The sequence below is a fragment of the Somniosus microcephalus genome, chromosome 1, assembly GCF_052327205.1.
Source record: "Somniosus microcephalus isolate GS21.2 chromosome 1, FLI_Smic_1.0, whole genome shotgun sequence".
Classification (NCBI taxonomy): domain Eukaryota; kingdom Metazoa; phylum Chordata; class Chondrichthyes; order Squaliformes; family Somniosidae; genus Somniosus; species Somniosus microcephalus.
In genome coordinates this window covers 118,704,439-118,724,087 of record NC_140987.1, presented here as the reverse complement: position 1 = coordinate 118,724,087, position 19,649 = coordinate 118,704,439, and the positions used below count along the sequence as shown (strand labels likewise).

The 19,649-nt window shown below is 43.1% G+C and overlaps 1 protein-coding gene across 2 annotated transcripts in view; it reads right to left on the bottom strand.

The window, feature by feature from the left end:
* ptch1 (patched 1) overlaps nt 1-19,649 on the bottom strand; it is an 85,973-nt gene that overhangs the window by 47,625 nt on the left and 18,699 nt on the right. For both annotated transcript variants that reach the window (XM_085984976.1, XM_085984970.1), the window contains exons 3-8: nt 7,176-7,365; nt 6,843-6,912; nt 6,600-6,691; nt 3,195-3,393; nt 2,810-2,931; nt 867-1,014 (exon numbers count right to left, since the gene is read on the bottom strand). In XM_085984976.1, the coding sequence (XP_085841102.1) occupies nt 867-1,014; nt 2,810-2,931; nt 3,195-3,393; nt 6,600-6,691; nt 6,843-6,912; nt 7,176-7,365 (821 nt within the window). The remainder of the gene's footprint in view (nt 1-866; nt 1,015-2,809; nt 2,932-3,194; nt 3,394-6,599; nt 6,692-6,842; nt 6,913-7,175; nt 7,366-19,649) is intronic.

Below are 19,649 nucleotides of genomic sequence, written 5' to 3'. Positions count from 1 at the left end.
ATGACCCTACCAATGGGACTGCAGCTGTGAGCAGATTCTGTGCCTAGCTAATGTTTTCCAGACACCTTTTTTTTAATAAACAGAGTAACAATCACAGTGGGCGACTGCTGCTCAGTTCAGTGTAGGCTTTGTTTGTTTCTATATTATGTTTATAAATGCAGTTGAAAACAAATATTATTCTAAGTTTGGTTGAAATATTAACACGACGTCTGTTTGTATTAAAACTACAATCTCCACAGGTAGTATTCCAAAAAAAAACTATACCAATGATTCTGAATCCCAAAAGGTTTATCTCAAATCAGGCATTGCATAGCATCGACTTTTTTTTGAAAACTGTGCAAGCAAAAAGAGACAGAAGCAGGCTTCACTGCAGGAAGCCACATCTGGAGGCTAAATTGACCATTTGACAGACACATCCTTCCTATTACATATAGCCTTATATGCACGGTTTTCTAAACACTGAAATGCAACTTATTTCCAACGCACAATTTAAAAAGAAAAACAAATACACAAAAACTTACAATGTTAAATGGGATTTTACTTATTAGAATAAGTTAAATTATCAAATGACATTTTTAAAAAGGTCTGAAAAACTTGCATGTCTCTGAGAAATGTTTCGAAGTGCTTCACACAATATACTACTCTGAAGTGCAGTGACTGTTGTTATGTAGGGCTAAAACAGCAATCATTCTGCATATAGCAAGATCCCACAGACAGATGAATGGGCAATGTGCTGTACAGTGAATATATATTGTGGTAGTTACCTCTTTCCTTAGATCCTGAAATGTTAGTTATGTCCTGATCCAACATACAGGCCTCACCATATAAACAAAAGCACTTTTAATTTACTTTTCTTTCCATTTTACCTCAACATATTTCCTTTGCCAGGCCTCTAGAATGGCTGCAGCTTTGTCCGGATTCCAGTTGATATCCGAAACGTAGTAATAATCCTTGAAGTGCTCATACATCTGCTTGGGGGTCATTAACTGAAACATGGTCTGGAAAGCCTGGGCACTGAACAGAGGCACAGAGAGATGGGGGATGGGAAAAAATAAACATTATCAGGAAAAGAACTCAGTTTACGAAGTCATAAATGAAAAGCTCAAAATCTTTCAGCTACTTTTTTTCACCCACTAAAAACTTGACTTTTATTATGCTGCAACACTTATTTAAGTGAACTTGTGAATAAACATACAATATGCCTGTCCACAGTTAGTCTTAGAAGCTGTATAGAAAAAAGGGTATTTTTGCTTTGAAAGTTAGGAGTCCTATTTTATTATGAATTAGTTCATTAAGTTCTGTATTGTGCAAAGTAAAATTGAATACCACTTGAAACCAATTTTTTTTTACATAGCATTTTTTGGGATGGGGGATTTAATGTTTTTCTCTTTTTCTTTGCTTTTTTCCCCCATGGTCTGTTTGCTAACAGGTAGCATCCTCAAGGCAGGAAGCCAGAACTGTGGACTTCATGATTGTTGTCAATGATGGTCTGATCATGGTACTCAGATGAAAAAAAGATGGGATTCAAGCAGGGCAAAGTGGTAAATGCCATTCCCCCGTCCCACCAAAACAAAACACCTACCTCTCTGGTCTACAGAAGTCTGTGAATAGAGCTGATAGACTGCTCCCTTTTTCAGTTTTAATACGTCTCCCCTCCCCAAATGATGGCTCAGTAGATATATATAACATATTGGCCTAGAAATTCACTTTGGGCCCGCCAGCTGGCGTGCGCCCAAAAGTTGGCGTGAGCACGGAGCCAGTTGCGCCCGTCAGATATTCGGTTTTTGCGCCCCAAGTCGGAACCGGGCGCTATTCCAGGGTGTGCCCGCCCCCGCTTGGGGCGCTGAAACTGAATTTCAGCGCTCTAGGCGCCGCTGCGCCACCCGCTGCGGAGCGGCAGGCTGCGGTACTGCAGGCCTCCTCCTTCTCTTAAGGGGGAGGTGCCTGCAACGGGGAGATCGCCGCTGGATAGTGCCGGCAAATGAGCCCGGCACCACGGAGAAGTGCCGGGTTCGCGGAAAGCAGCCGGCAATGCCGCGGGGGGGGGTGGAGGAGGCCGGGGAAGGAGGTGCGGGCAGGCGGCCGCCGAAAAAGCGGCCGGCCGCACCTCCACCTTAAAGCGCCCCACTAAGGCTACAGTACGGCCCCGTTTTCTGATCGCTGTTTGCGGCCGCTGCGGAAGAGGCGGCCACAACTAAATATGGCGGTCGGGCCGGTAGCGGGGCACTGCGCACACCGATGACGTCATCGGTGGCGGCGCAGCACTACTGGCTAACGCCGCCATTACCGCAGCGCTGAATATCGGCGAAAGCTCAGCAAGTGGCGCAAAAGCCCTCTTTGGGCGAAAACTGGGCGCAAAGCCTACTGAATTTCTAGGCCATTATGTGGTCTGAGCCATCCAGACTAAAAGATCGTAAATAAACATGTTCCTTTAGATTATATATTTACTTTAAAAAAATACATTTAAATATGGCTATCTATGTAAATAGCTGTGCCTTTACAAAAAAGCAAAGAGGTGTTTTTCCTAAGACAAGACTCCTCTCTGGTCTACAAAAAGTCTACAATTCGAGCTATTAAGACAGCTCTCTTTTCACTTTTAACAAAAAGTCTATTTGGAGAGTTTCCCCTTCCCAGATGATGGCTCGGTGAATATTTACAACATATAGTGTGGCCCTGAGACTGGAGGATCCCAAGTTCAGTCTCTATGATGTGTATTTCTGTGTCCTGGTTGCTACAAACTGTAACTGAAATTAGCTATAACTTGGGTTGTACAAATTGATTTCTGTTCTATTCTAGTTTGGTTACTTACCTGTGTAGTTTTCCACTGCTATTCTTTGTGGTACCCCCTACTATTAGCTCCTCTTGCCAATGCATGTACTTTTTCGACAGGCCCTGGCAACCACCACTTAACACACGGGCAATATCAAGAGGCTGTAAATATAGTAAGCATCATTAGATAACTGGGTACCATATGATTATAAACGATAACAAGAGGGTTCATTAGTTTCCACATTTTTTCAATATATAATTCATATACATTTTAGTTAACACTTAGAGGAAATGATAATTAAGGCAAATTGTATATGTCAATGTTTCACAATAAAAGTACAGTAATAATCACCATGGTGTAAATCCTGATTTAAAAGAAATGACCATATAGAGACATAGGTAAAAGGTCTACATTTATTACTTACTGTTGTTGAGTTTTTATTAGGGGCAGTATGTGGGCAGTCAGGATCTGTAGGGTTCAGGCAAGGGCGATCCATGTAACCATGCCCAACCCCAGCCTTGTTCAGCATCTCCTCCCAACCATCCACCTCATACTTTAGGTTCTTCAACTCCTCCAGGAATTCTAAGGGGTCAAGATTCGTCCACTGCAACTGTGGTTTACCTCTGTCAAGAAACAGATTCCATATTGAATTTAAAGAAACTTAAAAATGTTACTAGAGATAGAGTTGCATTATGAGCTTAATTTCCCAATTCACTGAAAATAGATTGTTAGTGTTGAGCATGGGTCAAGAATAATATAATTGGCCCATGTGCAGCATAAACATCGGGATAGACCGGTTGGGCCGAATGGCCTGTTTCTGTGCTGTAAATCTATGGAATAAACTATTCAGATAGTTAGTTCATTAGGATACTACATGGCATCAAATATTCACATATTATATTGCGTATTATTATATTTTACTCTGTGGGCTAGATTTTCATGTTAAAAGAGCAAGTCGGCGAAATCTCAGTTTTCTCTTTGTAGTGGTAAAAATAAAGTTAAAATGTGCAACGTTTATAGCAGCCAATGTTGAAGGCTGCCAGAATGGTAATGCTGTAAACCTTCTCCCCGTAGACCATCTCATCTCAACCCTGAGCCCCACTGGTTGCTTCATAGCTAGAGAGAGGAGCACGGTAATGTTGCTGCTGTAAGCAAGTGCAAAATCGTGGGGTAAATTTTCATCTTTGGCACTCTCAACACGGAGCTTGCCACACCAAAAGCACATATTGGGAAATTGGGGCACTGATTTTCCATTCATTATATAATTAAATTTTCACTGCCAGGCAGAAAACTGGCGGTAGCATGTCGACTACCCATTATACACCCAGCTCAATTTTTCTTTCTATCGAAATGGAAAGGAAAATTCACTGGGATGTATAAAAGGCGGCCAATTCACAATATTGAATTTACCCACCCCTCCCGGTGAAACTTAAAATCTACCCCACTATCTTCTGTTATATATCAGCAAGAAATTTAGCCTAGTGTCTTCTACCAATTTCATTGAAGTTTAACATATAGAAGTTTTGTGAACTGCTATCATAAATACAACACTTTCAAAAGATTTAGAATCATACTCAAAGAATTCACTGCATAAAATTTCTTAATTCACTATACCCTTGAAAAATAAAATTTTAATTTTAATTTTGTGCTAAAATTCTTCAGTGCACAATGGGTTAAAATGAATTTTTGGGAAGGCTCAGAGATATTGAGGGTTCACATGCTAATATTCAGGGCTGCGGAGTCCAATAAAGTTCCATTTATAATCTGCATCAAGTGGGAGGCTGAAGTGTTTCCCAGCAGAAAGGATACAAATTCAGAGGGAAGGACACACCTAGGTGATCTCTAGCACCTCCTGGCGGCTGCCAACACCATTGGAGGCTGAGTAGACGAAGAGAATAAAATACAAAAATAAAAGGAATAACTTGCTCAAAAAATATTCTCATAAAAATAACGCATTTTGCGAGTGGGGCTAAAAACATGAACATTTATATGCGCAGACATCAAAGTGGAGTAAAAACACGATCATATCTAAGTTTCTTTAAATTGGAACTGTGAAAACAGTAAAAAATTGGTTGCCTTCCCCCTCCAAAAAATGGAATATTTCTCTCTTTCCCAAGACAGTTATTTGTTTCTGTTTAATCTAAAGAAATATATATATTTTACCAGATAAGCTCTTCCAAATTCTGCCTCTATGTTACTTTGATTGATACTGTGAGATAAATTAGTATTTAATATGAAAGTGCTGACAGCCTGCACCCACTGAGACTTTTCCACTGTGAAAATATGATGTCATTTTTACACATTAACAGGATAAGAAACTAGCATCTGGCAGCATCAAAAGATTGTGACATAATGTCAGATTACAGTCCTCCTGTATAATAATAATAATAACTGTTTTTATACTTGAATCAATCATAGTACCTGACCTTTATTACTGCTAATGATACCTTACTTCTTTATGCTCTTTGACAACCTGGCAATGGACCAACATCCCCCCCTTTTGAATTTCTTCCTGATGCTGACAGACTGGAGAGGCTTTTGGCTGGGTTTTTTTGTGGTTCAAACCACATTGTATCTGCTTAACCAGGCTTGAGTCATTATTTCAACTCTCCCAACCAGAAAACACAAAACCCTTATTTACAATTCCATTTTTATATTATCAGTTCCCTGTGCCCGCCCACCCTGCCAACAAACCTCCAGACTCTCAGAGAGAAAAAGTAGTCCACGATTCTTGTTGGGATCATGATCCTATAAATCTATATAATATTCCATGGCTAAAATACTAAACATAATTGACTGATAAGCAGTCACATGTGAGAAAATATGTTTTCACTACTCCTTGTTAATTGATGTCAGCAGGAAAAATTCTCCATCGATTGCTGGGAATGGGCAGTAGAAGAGATTGATGCCACCAAATTATTAGCTGTGGGAACTGGGTAAAAAGATTGTAGGGTAAAAATTTGTCGGTGCCTGGTTTTGGTTGCGAATGTGACCAAAACACGCAACCCGAACCAGGAAGCCTGAGTCTGGCACGAAATTGGGCCTCAGGCCTCATTACTATTAATTGGGCGAGCTGCTGGCTCCTGTTGCAACTCCACAGGCAGTTCAACCATTTGAAGAAATGAACAGCGGGCCGCTTGTCTCGCTGGCAGTGGCCCGAAGGTAAGTACCAGGAAGGGGGTTGGGGGGTGGTGGAGTGGCAATCGGTGCACTGTGGAGTTTGTGGAGCACTCCTGTTCCTTCTGGCTCAACAGCAATGGCCACTGAAGAATCGGCACCTGCTCCGCCCTACCATATCCAATTTCTGCACGGGTGCCTAAAATAGGCATTGAGCCTACATATTTAAGGGATGTAACGCCTGCTTTAGGTGGCTGCCAGGGACGCTTAAAAACGGCCCAACCCAATTTTGGGTCGGATGCTTTTCAGGTGTCTTTGGGGCACAGGATATTGGTCCCCGAAATTGGGCTTTGTTGCACCCATTTTATGCCCGTAAAGCAGGCGCATTAAGGTCCAATTTCTATCCCTGCCTGTTTTTGAAATAGGTTAGTTCAAGAGGGCATAGCTGAACAAATATTAACAGTAGTCTACAGGCTAACATTGTTAAACCTCATAGTTTTAAAGTTCCTGGCCCTTACAACAGTGAAGGACCTCATTAAAATTCTGAATCTATATATCGACAGTGCTTTACCTTGCAGTTAGCTTTGCTTTTTAAATGATTCACATATTTATAATTAAAAAATAAAATAATCACAAGGAGTATTTTCTATGAATCCAAAGGTGGCATTTTAACTGAAGGAACTAAAACTAAAGGCAACTAAGATTTACTTACGGCAGGTAGACTGTTCCTAGCTGTAACTTAGCACCTTCCCAGAAACAGTCCAAGGGTGTGATTATTACACAGGGATACAATTTTTCGATAAGCTGGTAAAAACATAGAAGAAGCAGGGCATCACACTTAGCGTAGTAAGTATAGCAAGCATCAAAAATGAAACAGATATAACATTACTTTGCCTAATAGAACATACGTTTGATAAAAAATGTTCTATAAATTTTAAGGGGGATCGACACTCACCTGGTCCATCCAACCAGTTTCTGTTACAAGTGCTCCTGATTTATAACATAAGTTGTCTAAGGTCCACTGTCTAAATGAAAAGAGACAAAAAAAAACAAAAAAAATGGGCTTAGTAAAAACATACAGACAAGTTAAAAATGAAAAAGCAGGAAGATCAGATGGCAATCCAACAAGACGACTGGACTAGACTTAACAGGCCTGAAAAGTAGCACTATGGTACAGTTGCCTATGTTAAAGGTTCAAATTCCTATAAATATTTCCTTTGGTTTTGAAAAAAGTTCTTCACAAAAGTTAGAAAATATAAAGAGATGTGAGTGATTCAATGTCACTTACTTGTTGTACAAATAAACTTGCACTCTGCTGGCTTTAAGTGCAGAGTCAAGGTGCTGCTGCAGTGCTTCAACTGTTAGAACATTAGCACCTTCCTCAGGAGGTGTTTGAATCATGATCTGTGGATTGAACATGGCTTCCTCCCCTATCTTCTGTCGTGTGTATGATAATTCTCGACTCACTCTACCACCAACTAAGGGAACAAAAGGCATTTTTCAGTTATTTAATGATATTGGTATGATACAAAACTTTTCTACAAATTCATGCTTTATTAATGATTCCCCGGGTATATATAGAATTTAGCTGTATAATTTACATATTGTTATTAGAGCTTCCTACACTCCTTCATATGTTGATCACAATGCTGCATTTCTGATGTTATCCATGTTATGACTTAACTTCATGTGGCACTAACTCTTCCTTAAGAATAAAGCCAAGTAGGAAGAACATCTGCACATATATATAGTAAATTAAAGAAACAAATGATTGATTGTAGAAGCAGGGATTCTTTATTAGGTTCAGGCTGGTGCACATGCATGGCGATAAAAAACTCAGAATATAGCAACAAATAGAATTTCCCCACTCCAACCATTAATTATCATACATGTAGCACATTTCTACCATCATTTATCATTACCTGTCCCTGAAATGATGCATGTCATAAAAATCAAAAGGGTGAACAATTAAAAACAGACAATCATATTCAAAACTTCTGTACAAACTTCTTTGACCTCATTTTGCACATTTTAACTAAATCCCATGACTAGATTACTGTCTTGTGGCTTCCTTCTACTCATCATTATTCTTTTTATGTGCACCCACAAACATTTCACCATAACACTCTCCAAGATATTGCCAGATAGATTTTCGTCGTTATTGCCTGGGCATTAAGCACTGCCTGAGAGGACCACAGAGAGTAAACACGGGTGAGGAAGATTGCACGCCGGTAACACAGCCTGCCCAATTTTCCTTCCATTTAAATTAATGGGAAGATAACGGGGCAGGCTCTGTAATAAGCATGCAATCCTCCCCACCCAATTTTCCACTCCGCACTACATCCAGATAATGCTTAATTCCCAGGTTGAAAATCTACTCCTATGTCTCTTGGTAGATCATGAATTGATTATAGCACTTTCATTAACAAAGAAATCATCTATAATACACTCCCAATAATACTTCTTTATGTCTCTCAAAGATACTGTCCTAGTTGGGGATCTTAGTGCACTGATATGGTTTGAAGTAGGCAGTTTAGCACCAATAGGCCAGACTGTTTATTACCTTACAGGAACAAGCCTACAAAATGCCCCTATCCTCAATTTATTTAAGGTTTACTGCTTGGATACTAATGTTAAGTACTCTGGTGCGCTTCTACTATGTTACAATTGATTACATAGACAGAGTTCTAAATATTGCATTTTTCTACTGTGTTTTTTAAATGACCAAAATCTTTGTTGCATGTGTTAATATTATATATATATATTATATACACATACTCATGTGCATGCATAGGGGTGGTTGAGGGGGGGGGGGGCGGGGAGAGCAGGCAGGCAGTAAAGATGCATTTCAAAGTTTCACATCGCTGACAAGAAATTTCCTACCTGCCGCTTCAAAATGCAGATAGCAAATTCCTGACCAACAATGTGGAACTTAGGTCTGAACTGCATCAGGATTTTGATACATTACATTTTGCATATACTCCAGAATATCAGTTTATCTTATTAAAAATCTTGTGCATGCATGCATTTTGTATCCACAAACATTAATTATTGTCAGAATTTTTATGTCAACATTTAAAATTGAAACTGCCTATACAAATATTTATAATGGTAATTTGAAATTTAAACACTTGCCTGTCAAACCAATCAAAATGTTTATCAAAAATATTATGCGTGTCATTTTTTCTTAGTACAGTAACTGAAATTTATAATGTCCAAAATAAGGTTTAATAAAAATGATGTATTTCACAACAACATGATTAAAATCATAATTCATTGTTTTGTGTCTTAAAGCCTTCTTTAAAGCATTACTCTCAGCCTATCTCAAAAGCCTGGACTTGGACTTGATACTTTTATCTTAGGAAAAAGTTGCACAGAGCTTCCAACTACATCTGTGCATTCTGAGCATGTGCTGTTTGCAGAATTTCCCAGCATGCATTAGAAGCAGAAAGGTGAATTCCCATGAGAATTTGTGAGATTCTTGATTTTCCAAAAGACTTTCAAACTAACCAAAGAATGAATTCTCAAAGATTTACTTCAGGCAGATTTAATTTAAAGTATTAACAACTTTTCTATTAAAAGAGCTCAGTTAGTTGAGAACTGTGCTTAATAGCAGTTGTGGTTTGTTCATTTTCTTTTCAAACCGTCAGCAAAGATTATTATTGAGAATGGATTATTTTCCCTCCCAAACGTTATCAATCCCCAGGACCTCTATCACAATGATCCCAGATCCCAAGACCTGTTGCAGTGCTCCTAAAACCACCCCCACCCCCCATAGTGTTCACAAAACCACGGGATCTCCTCTCCCAGTACTTCCAGACCCTGAACCCCCGCCAAAGTAGTCCTAGATTCTGAGACCCCACCACATTAATGTCAGACCCCAGGCTGTTCCCAATCCTGTTTAATCAGTGTTCCTGATAATATTACTTGAAACAACATACCTATTCATATAAAACCTCCAACTGACTGTGAGCAACGCCATGGGGGATGTGCTAGTGTAACAGTAAAGTTCCTCCACAGTGTTAGATATGTCAGCACAGCCCACATTCAGTTTAACACAGCTATTAGGAAGTGCCTTGAATTTGCTCAGGTCTCTGAATCAAGATTGAAAAGCTTGCACCATAGCAGTTCGTGTTCACCTAGGTAGGTATCGGACGAATGACTACTAAATAATCGAGTTCGACTTCAGGAGAACAATCTAGAAGTTGTTTATTTACAAGAACAGACGAAATACAGCAGGTAAGGCGGCTGGATGCAGGAGCACTGTGAAGTAGGTCTTTCCCCAGCGGGGACGCCACGAGGACTGACTCCGCAGTCCTGTGGAGAGCGTGATGATGCCATCACGCTCGGCCGTGTTTTCCCGCGCTCGTGTGGTCACGTGACCGCGTCGTGACGTTAGCGCGTTTACCCACGCTTGGGCGGGCACGTGACCTGCGTCGTTGCATCGGCGCGTAACTGTGGCTGGCCGTTGCGGCCGAAGACGCGAGAGCGGGCGGCCGAACCGGGCCGGCGGCCATCGCGGGCGCGGGAGGCCGAACCGGGCCGGTGGCCACCGCAGGAGCGGGAGGCCGAGTTGTGCCGGCGACCGTCGAGGAAGTGGAAGGCTGCGCTGGGTCGGCTCGCATCTGGTGAGTTATGCGACGCACGACGTGACGTCAGTACGTTATGTCGCGTTCTTAAAGGGGCAATGGCCCAAACAGGTAAGTTAAAGGGGCAACGGCCCAAACAGGTAAGTTATGTAATACAAAGGTAAGTTAAAGGGAATTATGTATATATACATAGTAAGGGACACCCGGTGGAACCGCCACAGCACTTTCTTTTAAGCACTTTTCTTGCCACCGACCATTTAAAAATGACAACAACAGAATGTAAGATCAATTGTATTGTACGTTCCATCCTTAATGGAAGGCACTCCTTTGGAGTTAAATGCTTCTCAAAAATTGTGAATTTTTCAGAATATAGTATTAAATGGAATATGGTAAAATTGTGAGTTAAGGTCAGATAGCCTTATACTAGAGATCCTTATTACAAAGAGGTGTATAAAATGCATTCTGCAGGACAGAAATAAAATTTCAGCACTAAACACAATGAGGCTCTCTTATTATCATTTGATTTTCTCACCAAATGTGTGATATTAGGTGGACTGAGAGATCTTTGAAAACAGCACACACAAGAAAAAGCATGAGAAATAACAGAAGACTAAAAAAAAGAGAAATGAGAATGTTGATTGTCTATATTTTGCAAAACAGGTGTGAAGGGATTAAAAGATTAACTCTGTGGCCACAAATAATTTATTCATGGTGTTAATGACAGGGTAATTCATACCTAGACCAGGTATGAAAAGATCTAATTATATTTTCATTTTTTAAATTCAGGTTAGTTGTGGCTTACAGAGTACCAGAAGAATACGGGACATTAAACAAGCTTTATTGCAACACAAAATAAGGTAAATTATATAGAAGTGAATATGAAATAGTTTATAATTTTAAATTTTAGGATTAGTAATGTATAAATGGTATGAAAATTACTGCTACTCCTTCACTTGCTAAGTGCATTTTAGTTAAAGTAGCTGAAATTATGACAATATTCCCACAGCCGGCACATGGTTGGTGTGTACCTGTAGCCTGAATAAACATCGCCAAAGTATGCAATGGTCAAATTAATTTATTTAAAAAAAAAGTCATTTAAAATGTTTTTCTGCATTAGATCAAATTCTCTGAGAACAATGTTACCATTATTGTCCAAGATCAAAGAACCATGATTTTGGCACTGAACTCGGCCTCCCCTCAACCTTCCACAAGAATAAATGGGCTACATACAATATGTGTAATGATAATTATTTTCAATTTATATTCTATAGCACTTGTGAAAACCCTGCACCAAAATTGACTTGTCCCGCTTTCCAAGTAGAAAAAACACTAACATTTTATGCAATTTGAATATTTTTCTGCCTAAATACAGCACTTTCAACAAATGATAAATTTACTGTTTACCCAGCAAAACTTCACTATTTTATGCCATAAATATCTTTGTAAAATTCTGCACCAATGACAATTTTACTTATGGTCCACTTGACAAACTGTTGTAGGAAATGCTGCAGGTTATTACCAGAACAAATGAGTAATACAAGTAAAATAAGGTAAAGATACTCAGCAGTCACTATAATAAATTACTTTCTTTTACTTTAAATCTAAATTACTGTAGGGGCCTAGAAAGTAATTTTGTGCACTACATGTCATTATTTCCCATCATGACAATTACTTCCTGGTTCTCATTAATCACTATATTGTGGAACTTAAACTGCATGTTTTTTTCTACTCTCAACCTGTTTTTTCCACTTCTGTAAAACATAAGGCTTTGCAATAGTAAAGCAATCAGCATTGTACAAAAGGAGCCAAAATGATCCACTTACACAGTTCATTAACAATCACCAGTACATAGCTTCCATTACTCCAGCAATGAGACAGTCTGCACCAGTGCTTAGTATCAGTACAGCTGTTAACATTTTCCAGCACTATCACCCTAATCAAAGAAATACTGAGAGCTGGAACAGTGGAGAGCCTGACATCCATACGGATAAGGTATTGCCTAATATGATATGTTAAATCCCCACCAGGGTCAAGACAAAAAAAAGCTTCACCAACTGCAGAAGCCAGTCTTTCATTCAATACCAAAGGTATTCTATTAGGAATTCCTGCTCGAGATGATATTTCCTTTTGGGATCAATGGAATTTAACACTAATTTGCATCAAAGACAAATCCTGACCAGGACAAACAAGTCATTCTTCATCTTTTCTCAAACTGGCCAACTGTTTACTATCAACACTAGTTATTATTTCCCAAACAAGCTCCTGTCAAATTCCATTAATGATCTGAAAAGCATGGTTTGTTGATCAATGTTATATGACATTGCCTCAACACGTAAAAAAGGACAACTCTAAATCCCACCATCAGTTGCTCCATTTGAATTTACTACAAATATGACACAAGCATTTGGCTCTGCAGCCTAGGTCCATCTGCTTTCACTATCCAGAACTTTAGTGATTAACTACATGGGTGCCCATGGTCTTCCAGTACAGGGTTTTAATAAACACCTACATCTGTAATTTTCAGATGAGTATGACCTTAAATCCAGGACAGAAATTCAGATCAAAAGTGTAGATTTTATAATAGGCGATGTATCAAACTGGCTTCTCTTGACAGCTGATTTTAGGAAAACCAAAGCAACAACAACTTGTATTTATATAGCACCTTTAACACAGTAAAACGTCCCATGGTGCTACACAGAAGCATTATAAAACTAAATTTGACAACAACAAAAAATGATAGCAGCGGATATAAAACTTGTGGCAATAGAAAACACAAGGTGGATTGGATAGGGTGTTACAAAGTTGTAAGATGGTATCAATGCTCTGTAATGTTTTTGGAGCCCCCAAAGCCATTAACTCAACCCAAACCAATTAGTATTTGATTTGAACATGTTACAATTCCCATTTGGACAATGCACTGGAAAGACCTTATAATTCAGCAATAATAGACATGTTTGTCGGATCTTGCCAAATGGAGGAAAGGCCGGAAGGCTGAACAATCTGTCCATTTTGAGCCTAACATCAATTTGAGAGGACATTACATATACAGTCCTATGAGAGAAAATAGACATACATTCCATTATTGGTCTTCAATAACATCTTGCAAATAATTATAGTTCAGTTCTATACTTTTGACAATAGGACAGACACCACCATGAAGACATCAAGGGCTCCTCAATACCCAAAGGTCTTTCAGCAAATCAAAGTTGAGCATTCAATAAGATGTGATTGAATGTCAAACACTGCTCAGACCTCTCAGATAGATGCAAGTGCATACCGTAACACCCGTAAATCATTTTGTACATTTGCCAATAAGTTGTCTTCTGTTCAAGATCAACATAATACAAGTTAAACTGGAGTATTGGGCTGGATATTCCGATGCCTACGGGTGGGTACGCGCTGTGTACCCACCCGTAGGGACATCGGAAATGCTAGTTTCAGGCATGCACTGCGCATGTGCTGGAAACCGGCATTTCCGATCTGTCAAGAATCCTCTTGACAGATCCTCCACCTGCCCTAGGGAAGGGCCTCTGCGGGCAAATAGTTCCGCTTTAGGAGACCCTCCGCCCGCAGAAAACCCTTACAATTCTTGCGCCTAGCATAAGGCCTGCTTTTACTGAGTTTTAAGAGTTGAAAAAAGTAAAAAAAAGTTTTCACTGATTTATCATTTAAAAATACTTTAAAAAAGGTACGTTTATTTTTAGCCCCGTAAAAATCTTTAATTATTTTTTTCAAAAATTTTATTTTTTGTTTAAATAGTTAATTTATTGTAATTCAAGTCATTTTAAAAATGTGATCTTTAAAAAAAAATTATTTAAAGTTTTACTATGTTTTGGGGGTGATCTCCATTCATATATTTGACAGGTCTTCCTGTCAAGTGTATGAAGGGAGATTTCCTTCTGTGATTGGCTCCCCATGGCCCATGTGATCCCAGGGACGCTGCAAACTACCTGCACCTCTGGGATACGTGGGCCCTGCGCACTGGCAGTTTGGAGAGGCCCAGCATTGGAATTGTGCATGGCGGGAGCCCTCAGGTAAGTGCGCAGATTTTTCCAGATTGCAGTCCTCCGCCCGCGGGAGGCCTGCGATCAGAATATCTGGGCCATTAATTTTGTATTTATCCACAGAGGAAGTCTGATATAGTATATTCAAAATTATGCCAACTAGTTGTCTTCATCATGTATATAATGGGGAACCACAATAAAATTTAAATTACCTTTAAAAATGGAAGACAGAAAGTAATTTGAGCACAGTGCACTTTTATTTTATGAAAGCTGTAAGTTTCAATAGAGCATCATGAAAAGTAGGAAACTGAAAATTTAAATAATACAATTTAAAGGTTACATATACTGATGTTCAGCTATCTGGAGAGTAAAACATTCCCATATCATGTACCTGGGGATATTACACTCTTCCAGATCTCAAATGGGATGTAGCAGCAACTTATGTGGAAGCATAGTAGAATTTACACTTCTCAGAATACAGGATCATTTCAAATCAATCTTTTTTCTAAAGCAATTCAACAAAAAAAGTTTTAAATTGATGTAAATGTTACATTGCACAGCTGTTTAATAGTTCCACCACACACATTTTGGTTTACTTACATTTACTCAAGCCATGTCGCAGTTTACAGATTCTTAATACCACTGCCAAAAAACATTCACATTTGATACTACTTCATAGGAACTTAGCAATACTTAACTAAGTGGCAGTTCCTAGGAATTGGACACACTTTTAATGTGCCCAGATTATACACACTTTACTCAGTTACAAGAGTCTGAGGCTCCCCTATGCACTGAGATTTGATTATCTCGTGCTGTTCAATACAGGTGTGGTGGAACATCACCAGTTACTTCAGATTATAAATTATGAACTCCAACCAATTTAAAACTGAACTGCAGTCTGTGTGACAAAACTTTCTGCCAAGTTTTTCATTATGTTCAGATCTCTTTACAAGACTGCTTTACCAGTGTAGGAATTGACGAATTCCTAACTAATAACTGAGGTCGACTCAGGAGATCAAATCAAACAGGTCTTTAATGTAAAACTAAACGAGTTCAGTTTGATGAGATCGATACAGGAGAACCACGAAACAGGTCTTAACAAGATGGAGCTTCCACGAGGACTGCCTGGGCAGTCACGTGGTTTGCGACATGACATCATCGCGTTTTCCCACGCTCTTAAAGGGGCCACGCCCCGTGCATACAAACACTATATACAAAACGAAGTAATGTCTAACACAATGGTACAGGCTTAGGCTGGTGTTAGAACATCGTTAAAGGGAATTATATACAGTTGCCCAGAGTCATTCAGTGGCTCCGCCACATGCGTCCCCCCAGAATTCGCTTTAACAGAAAAAGTCAAACGGCGAGGGGGTCTGATGAGCCTGTCGGAACGACTCCTGTACTCCTGAGGTGGAGGCTGCTGGGCGACTGGCGGGCGGTTGCGCTTGGTCTGCCGGAACGGCGATGGGTGGCCGACCTCGTCTCGGCGGGAGTGCTGTCTCGACGGGGCGGTCGAGGTCCAGATGTGCCGGCTTCAATCGATCGACTGAAATGTGGTCCGGCTTACCACCGACATCTATGGTGAAGGTTTTGTCCCCTGCCTCCAACACGCGGAAGGGACCAGTATATGGGGCCTTGAGTGGATTCCTGTGAGCATCGTGGCGGATAAAGACGTATTCTGCCTTGTGAAGCCCCGTTGGAACGTGCGAACTCTGCAGCCCGTAGTGCGAAGTGGGCACCGGCGTAAAACAGCTGGCCGCCTCCCGGTGACTAGTAAACTGTTCAGACGCGGACCAAGGCTTCGTCGATTCTGGTAGGAAATCTCCTGGGACTCGCAACGGTTGTCCGTACACCAGCTCCGCGGATGAAGAGTGAAGGTCTTCTTTGGGGGCCGTGCGAAGGCCCAACAGGACCCACGGTAGCTTGTCTGCCCATCCAGCGTCCTGGAGGCTGGCCCTCAGGGCGGCTTTCAGCGACTGGTGGAAACGTTCAGAGACCATTCGCCTGTGGGTGGTAGGCTGTGGTGCGGTGTAATTTGACACCGAGTCCTTGGGCCACTGCATTCCAGAGTTCGGAGGAAAACTGTGGTCCCCTGTCTGAAGAAATATCAGCGGGCACTCCGAAACGGGCGACCCAGGTGGAAATGAACACCCTGGCCATGTCCGCCGAAGTAGTGGACGATAGGGGAACCACCTCCGGCCATCTGGTGGTGCGGTCAACCATGGTCAGGATGTGTGAAAAACCATGGGAGGGTGGGAGTGGCCCCACCAGGTCCACATTGACATGGTCAAACCGTCGCTCCGGCACTGTGAAGGTGACCAACGGAGCTTTGATGTGACGCTGCACTTTGGCCTTTTGGCAGACCACGCAGGTGTTGGTCCAGTCGTGGACATCCTTGTGCATGCTGTGCCATACGAATTTCACTGACATCAGCTTCTGGGAGGCCTTCATTCCTGGGTGTGACAACCCATGTATGGCGTCGAACACTTTGCGGCGCCAGCCGGCCGGTACGACAGGGCGAGGGTCCCGTACGGAGACGTCACACAAGAGCGTGGTACCTGCCGCATGGAGCTTGACGTCGGCCAACTGGAGGCCAGTGACGGTGGTTCTGTAGGCTTGGACTTCTGGGTCCGAGGCTTGATCCGCTGCCATGAGGGCGTAATCGATGCCTAAATGAACCATATTGACGGTCGCGCGGGAGAGGCAGTCGGCCACCAGGTTGTCCTTACCGGCCACGTGCTGTACATCCGTGGTGAACTCGGATATATAGGTCAGTTGACGCTGCTGTCGGGATGACCACGGTTCGGCGGTCTTGGCCATGGCGAAGGTGAGCGGTTTATGGTCCACGAAGACGGTGAAGGGACGTCCTTCGAGGAGGAAGCGAAAATGGCAGATGGCCAGAAAAAGAGCGAGCAACTCCCGGTCGAAAGTGCTATACGCTCTCTCGTTCCGCCGTAGTTGATGGCTGAAGAATGCCAACGGCTGCCACGTCCCGTTCACCCACTGCTCCTGCACGGCGCCGATTGCGTAATCTGACGTGTCGGTGGTGAGGGCGATGGTGGCTCCTGGTAGCGGGTACGCCAGCATAGTTGCATTGGCCAAGGCGCTTTTGGTGTCAGCGAACGCCCGGGCCATGTCATCCGTCCAGTCTACCTTATCTTTGCCAGTCTTGCCCTTGAGGGTCTCGTACAGGGGTTGCATGAGTAGTGCTGCCTTAGGCACGAAACGGTGGTAAAAGTTTACCATGCCTAGGAATTCCTGCAGGGCCCTAATGGTTTCCGGGCGTGGAAAGGCTGTCACCGCCTCTACCTTCGCTTGTAAAGGAACCGCTCCCTCTGAAGTGATGCGATGCCCCAGGAAATCAATTTGTTGCAGGCCAAACTGACACTTGGCCAGGCTGATAATCAGGCCATGTTGGCTGAGACGTCAAAAGAGGGTGCGTAGGTGACAGATGTGTTCTTCTTTATTGGGACTGGCAATGAGAATATCGTCCAGGTAGACGAAGAGGAACTTGAGAGGAACGGAGTCTATCAGGCGTTGGAAAGCCTGGGCGGCGTTCTTCAACCCAAATGGCATTCTTAAAAACTCGAAAAGGCCGAATGGGGTGATGACTGCGGTCTTCTGGACGTCTTGGGGATGAACGGGGACCTGGTGGTAGCCCCGGACGAGGTCGACTTTCGAGAAGACAGTGTTCCCTGCCAAATGGGCGGAGAAATCCTGGATGTGGGGGATCGGGTACCGATCAGGAGTGGTGGCATCGTTTAGGCGTCGATAGTCGCCGCATGGCCGCCAACCGCCGCCAGGCTTCGGGACGATTTGGAGGGGTGAAGACCAGGGACTATTCGACCGGTGAATAATCCCTAACCGTTCCATGGTCACGAACTCCGCTTTTGCGACCGCCAGCTTGCCAGGTTCCAGGTGCCGGGCCCGCGCGTAGACCGGGGGACCGTTGGTGGTGATGTGGTGTTCCACACCGTGTTCCATGGCTGTGGAGGAGAACGTGGGTCTGGTCAGGTCGGGGAGTTCGCCTAGCAGGCGGGTGAACTCATCCGGAGCCGGAAAAGCACAGGCGACGGTGCGCGATGTAGTGTTACTGTGGTAACAAGGGATAGAATGGAAAGTTGCCGCGTTGACCAACCGCCGGTTCCGCACGTCGACCAGGAGGCTGTTGGCGCACAGGAAATCCGCGCCGAGAATGGGTTGCGAAACCTTGGCCATAACAAAGTCCCAGTAAAAGCGTTGGCCCCCGAAACACAACTGCACCCGCCGTCTGCCGAAGGTCCGAATTGCTCCGCCATTGGCCGCTTCAAGGGCGAGGCCATGAATCCCGATCTGCACATCGAGGGCGGACGCGGGTAATATGTTGCACTGCGCTCCAGTGTCGCACAGAAAATGACGACCGGAGAGAGTATCGGTGATAAACAGCAACTTGCCCGCGTTGCCGATCGCGGCCGCGGGGCGCCCGTTAGACCCGTTCCTCGGTGGTCGCAGTTGTTTTTTTTGGGGGAAGCTGCAGGGAGGGCGGCAACGTCTCGCTTTCGCGCCAAACTGCGCGTGGTAGAAACACAGCCCAGCAGGCTGACGAGCTGGGGCGGCATCTGTGGGGGATGGGCGCCTCGTGGTAGCGCAGTTCTGCTGAGTAACCGCGAAAATTTTGTCCGCCTCTGCCGCGAGTGTGGCGCAGTCCTCAACTTCGGATCTGGCCAGGGCGGCTTGCACCTGCTCCGGTAGCTGGCTGAGGAATATTTCCCGGAATAGGAAGCATTCTGGTTCGGAGCCAAGGAGTGTGAGCATTTGGCTCATTAACTCCGAAGGCTTGGAGTCCCCGAGCCCGGGCATAGCGAGCAATCGACGGGCGCGCTCCGCCTTAGTGAGCCCGAAAACTTGCAGCAACCGCGCCTTGAGGGTTTCATACTTGTGGTCCTCCGGAGGGTTCTCGAGGAGGCTGACGATCCGCGAGGCTGTAGAACTGTCGAGGGCGGAGACCACATAGAGATATTTGGTCCGATCCGCAACGATGTACGTCAGGGCGAATTGGGCCTCGACCTGAATGAACCACGAGGTCGCTTGCTGCTCCCAGAACTGCGGTAGCTTCAGCGAAACGGCGTTGGCCTCCATGCTGTGTCCTTTTTGTGAAAAATGTTCACAAAAGACGGGGTCACCAATGTA